The sequence below is a fragment of the Ceratosolen solmsi genome, unplaced genomic scaffold (genome assembly GCF_000503995.2).
Source record: "Ceratosolen solmsi marchali unplaced genomic scaffold, CerSol_1.0 scaffold1, whole genome shotgun sequence".
NCBI classification, from domain to species: domain Eukaryota; kingdom Metazoa; phylum Arthropoda; class Insecta; order Hymenoptera; family Agaonidae; genus Ceratosolen; species Ceratosolen solmsi.
Window position 1 is genome coordinate 1277662 of NW_011948415.1, and position 5669 is coordinate 1283330.

The following is a 5669-nucleotide window of genomic DNA, read 5'->3' on the forward strand; positions in this document are numbered from 1 at the left end:
CCTGCATCTTATATATTAATAATAAGTTTAAGAGCTACTACTACTCTCCGATAGTTCAGCTTCATCCTTGATTTGCTTAACAAATTTCTTAACTTTTTTAATACGGTTAAGTCCTTTCTTGGATTTTCTAAATATTTCAATCGCTCTAAGTTTCGATTTTAAAGCATTAGCTTTATCTTGCTCTTTTTGCGGAATGATGTCTGTGCTTGCATTCATCAATTTTTTTAGCTGAATTTTATTATTACCTTGACTAGGTTGTTCATCTACCTCTTGAGATATTTCAACCGTTTTCTCATCTTCGTTAATTTCCGCGATCGGCAATAATTCCTTAGTGCCCTCTTTAAATTTCCTTCCTTTCCCAACTGATGATTTTGTTGTTCTTTTAACTTTTTCTATTTCGTCGGTAGTGTGGATATTTTGACTTTTGTTACCCAGCTGTTGTACAGCTAACTGAATTCTTTTACTTAAAGTTGTTTCTATGGATTTTGGAACAGACTGGACCTTAAAGTATGACTCTATTCCTCTTTGACTTTTGTTCTCCGCTACTTTTTTCATAACCGGTGTTATAATTTCTTCGAATTTAAGTTTCGTCCAACCAAACTTTTTTTTTGCATAATCTGCTAAAAGAATCAAGTTGGGCTTCCCCCACGTAAAGGATTCTTTTGATTCATCCACTAATGGGCAAACATATGCTTGAACGATAGCCTGATTAGGAAAGCCTTAAACAGTTTTTATTTGTATTGTATAATAAAAAAAAAAAAAAAATTGTACATTTGAAATGTAAGCATTTATATGCAACTAACTCTTATACCTCTTTCGATATGAACATTTTTCAATTTATTCCTTAATGTTGCCTTTCCAGGGGCGCTTAATTTTCCTGCTCTGTACCATGACGAAAAAGCTCGCAAACCTCGTAAAATATCCTTTTCGTCGGAAGGAAATGCCGCTAAGATTTCTAAAGCTGTAACAGGACCAACGCCTGACAAACCACTTGTATAATCACTACCGACTAAAAGAGCCAATAGAATCAATTCGTTTCTTGAAAGTTCTGTAATGAAATATAAGTGATTCATCAAAGAAATTTATATACATGATTATTAGAATGTTAAAATGTAAATTTTGAAAAATCAATACTAACTAAAATGATGATTAATATCACTCGATAGGAATTGTAAAACTTTTTTATTGTTATCAAAAAAATTTTTATAAACGCACTCTCCTCCAAAAAGCCAAATGTCAGAATCATCTGTTATGGTTCCATCGGTTAATTTTATTTGTTCTAAATAAGCGCATTGTGCTTCAGCTTCCATAGGAGCTACGATATAAGGAATTCCAAATAATTGTAATAATTCTTGAGCTTCAATTTTCATTTGATCATTAACATCCGTTGCTTGTCTCTCTAGTTTACCCAAGCTTTCAGATATTTGCTGTTGATCCAATTCTAAACGTTTCTAAAATAAATCATTATCTCACAAATTACACATTATATAAAATTACTTAGATTATTCATAATTTCAATACCTTCATCGATTCGAGCTCTTTTTCTTCTAGAGGAAAAATCGAAGTTGACACTTTTGGAACGGCAATGGTTTCGTAATTATGTTCCTTTTGTAATTCCTCGTCCTTCAATCGTTCACTAGAATCCGTTATTAAAGAAGTTTCCGATTTTTCTACAATTGAATCTTTATGTATATCGTCATCTTTAATTTTGATGTTTGTCTCCATTACTGCCACATCTGGGCTTGCCTTTTTAAGAATAACTGCTTCTTTCGAATTTTTTAAATTTGAAGATATATCGTCGACATTTTTTATTTCGATATTTGTATTAATATTTACGGGGGTCGATAAGGAGGTTCTCTCTCTTTCAAAATTACATTCCGTTATATTCAATTCTTCATCTGGAATGGAGTTTTCTCCTTCCGTTATCTTTGCAAAAACGTTATCTTTAAAGATATCTTTCTCTTGATTATCAACCAATTTTAATTTACTTTTATCAACTATGTCCGCCTTAATATCAATATCATTAAATACGTCGGCCTTATTATCAATATCACTAAATACGTCGGCCTTATTATGAATATCACTAAATACATCGGCAAACATATCATCCTGCAATTCTTCATCAGCTTTAATTGTTATTTGAATACTATTGCTTTTTAATTTCGTAGAATCCATCGATTCTGGAATGGGCACATCTTGAATTTCAATAAAATCATTACTTTCAGAATCAGACGATTCCATAATAATTGTCTTATTAGAATCATGCGTTCTTATTTGCTGAGTTTTAGTATTAAATTGTTCGGATATTTCGATAAAATCGTTAGATTCCGAATCCGATGATTCCATTGTTATTATTTTATTTGAATCAATGCTCTTAATTTCTTGACTTTCACTGTTAAATTTTTGTGAATCTTCCACATCTAACACATCAGATTCTGTCGCAGACTCCAAACTATTTGGAATTTCGGCTTTTCTCTTTGACGAATCAAATAATATTTTCCTTTTGCATTTATTTCGTAAGTATCGACTGTTCCATTTCTTCCCTCTTTTACTGGAACCTTGAGAACTATTGTCATCGGATCGCTTCTTATTTTTCTTACTCTGTTCGACTATTGTCATTATTTGATCACGTGTTAAGCCACTATTTTCCAACATGTAGGATAAAGCAGGATTTATAATCGTTTTAGGAATAGCATTTTTTGTCAATAGCTTAGAATCATTTAACGTGGTCTCGGCGAAGGATTCATCGGAATACCAATCTTCATCAAAATCATACGCATTCATATTGTCAATTACAGCGACTGAACTATCGGATTTAATTGACACAGAGTCTATACATTTATCATTCGAATGAGAATCTTGTTCTGATAGTTCATTTAAATTCAAGTTACTCAAATCATTAGAATTTTCATTATTTTGTATGGGAGGCTTATCTAAATACAAACGAATGGCTCTTATGAAAAGTTTTCAATATTTCAATTCCATTATGTTTGTCATCTGATGATTTACCTTTCATGTAAATTACTCGAGTCTTACTGTCAGAAGCAATGCGAAACATCTCGTCATTCTGCGTTGTCTGAATTCCTTGATCTGTTAAAAGTTTATCTAACTCTTCTAAAGTAAGAGTCTTACCTCCCATTTCTTTCTCAGCAAACTCAAGAGATTCTTGAACATATCTGCGTTTTAATAAACGTTTCACTTGAAATCCAGAATAATTATTGGAGCCCTAAAAAATTAAATTATAAATTATTTTATTATTGTTAGTTGGTGTCGCTGTTATATTGCTCTGTCGCTGTCGTATTGTTATAATACCTAATAGTGGCGATAGTATTATTATTCATTAAATTTATAAACTATAAATTTATCTAGATGAAGTCTACTTAAACCAGAAAATTAATTAAAAAAATATAAATAAAAAAGAAAGTAAAGATTTGTTGTTATTGCATAAAGTGTGAATTATGCGATGAATATTTGCTTAATAGAAGGATTAATTTTAGAAAAATTAATTTTAAATAAAATTTAGTCCATACCGCTGGTAATTCATGTATACGTCCCCAAGAATTTTGTTTCCTTGTCTCTTTTAAATCTGTTAAAATATCATATCTGACATCTGCTGGTAAATTTTTAAATTCTTCCGTATTTACATTGACATTATGAATATTCCCTATCCACCTTGCTTGCTTACGAGGACTGAGCTCTAATTCAGATTCCTCATCCGAATCTTGATAATCGTCTGAATTTACCGATTTACCGTCATTAACAATATCAGGCAATTTGTACATATCGTCAAATTTAGACGAATCTGCAATGACTGTAGAATCTGTGAATCGTGGCTTTGCATTATTTTCGCTATCCTCGTTTCCTTTATCCAGTGTCCCCTTTACCACTGCATATTTCATCAAGTTGCTTATCAAATCGTTTTTCAACTTTTGTGCTTTACAAGTTGCGATAGATTTTAACTTCCTGCGTAAAGCCTGTGGAGACAAAAGAATAAGAGGACTCCATTCTCACTACCCGATTCCCACACTGACTTAATTATACCTCAAAGATATTAGATTCTAGATGGAATAATGCTATTCTGCAAAAACACTCTTCCCTTAAGTTTTTTATGTTACTTTAAAAAGTAGTTTATGCTCATGTATTTTTAAATTACTAATAAGAAGCTCTATTTTATTTAATATAAAAAATACGTGGGAAAATTTTAATTATAAATGTATATACAAATATACATTATATTAAAATATTTACATAATATTAAAAATATAACGTTCAACAATTGTTACAATATATTATTTATAAAAAGTACAATGATAAGTACATATTCAACACATACTTACCGTGGTTTTCTTTTTTAATAACGGCACACCTCCATCAAATACAAAAACTGGCTTAATTTTAAAATACATCAATTTACAGATCCTATTGAACAATCCAATAAGATGAGCATTGGGTATGGAATTGCCTTGCCGATCCTGATACCCTTGTATGACTTGATGTATCCATATCGAAACATCTACAACAACGACAATTAAATAATTAATAATTGTCGACTGAGCTTTATTGCTCTGTACAATGATGTAACAACATTCGCGATTCACCTATAGCCAAAACTTTTCCCTCCAATTTCTCCAACGGTACAGGCTTTCCCGTTGCATCAATCAGCCTCCACAATCCAATAACTCCCATTGTTCATCGGATCTATTACCTAAAAGTGCACAAAATAACATTAACCTAACAATGCAGCTTTCAAACATACATAGAAAATATCTCCGCGTGAAACACAAGCCGTATTATATAACATAAAATTCAACTATCATCTCCCCTTCGAGACAAAACCATTAAAGCACACATTATCAAAATACGCAATATAATTTAATATCGATTCCAGCCCAATAGCCCTAACCCCCTCGACAATATCATTAAACAATGTATCCCTGCTCGCACAACAAACTCACACAGCAATAACACACCACGGCATCCTAAGAACAATAAAACTACGATTATACTTACCGACGATAAGCATCGAGCAGCTAAGTAAAACGTTTTTCACGTAAAAATCCAATTATCTCGCGGCCGCATCTCCACGGGTCTGTGAACGCGCTCGGAGCGATCAGCTGATGGCAAAAGTCACAGGTCGCGCCACAACTTCGCTGCGGTTTTTCGAGAATGCAAATTCCGTTCCGTTCTATGATTTACGGGGCGGGGTGGGTGTTACGATCGGCGTGAGAGATCTCAGAAATTGCGGACAAATCGCCGACTCGAAGAGCTTAGATCATGGCGTGTACTTTTAAAAATGAGATTCGGTTAGGTTAGGCTGTTGTACATAGCATGAGTAGGGGCTGCGCAGATTGAATATCGACGAGGTGAACAAAATTCGGGCTCGAGTACACGTATTATTATTCGCGTATTAACGTCTGTTGATAAATGCAATGTAAATAAATAATATAAATAAACAAATTGCGTTGTTTATTGGTGAATTGGTGTATATCTATTGCGTGGACGCACGATTATTTGGGTGGAGATGTGTTGGGAGGAAAAAAAAAACAAAAAAAAAATTTACATAAAATTGAAATGCGTTTAGTAAAAGAAGCAGAATTTTGTTATTCGTGTTTATGAATGGTTGATATAAAATCTTTGTTCGATAATCTTATTTATCCCTGTGATTTGAC

General features: G+C 32.7%; 1 protein-coding gene across 1 annotated transcript; it reads right to left on the reverse strand.

The window, feature by feature from the left end:
- Positions 1 to 6: 6 nt before the first annotated feature.
- Positions 7 to 4700, reverse strand: mus201 (rad2 superfamily protein mus201). Its single transcript, XM_011508281.1, has 9 exons — positions 4599 to 4700; positions 4338 to 4513; positions 3531 to 3974; positions 3010 to 3226; positions 1875 to 2933; positions 1522 to 1763; positions 1139 to 1451; positions 812 to 1048; positions 7 to 719 (listed from the first exon to the last, which is right to left on the reverse strand). Exons 1-9 carry the CDS (start codon positions 4684 to 4686, stop codon positions 28 to 30), a joined length of 3468 nt encoding a protein of 1155 aa, XP_011506583.1. The 5' UTR covers positions 4687 to 4700; the 3' UTR covers positions 7 to 27.
- Between the last annotated feature and the right edge of the window lie 969 nt (positions 4701 to 5669).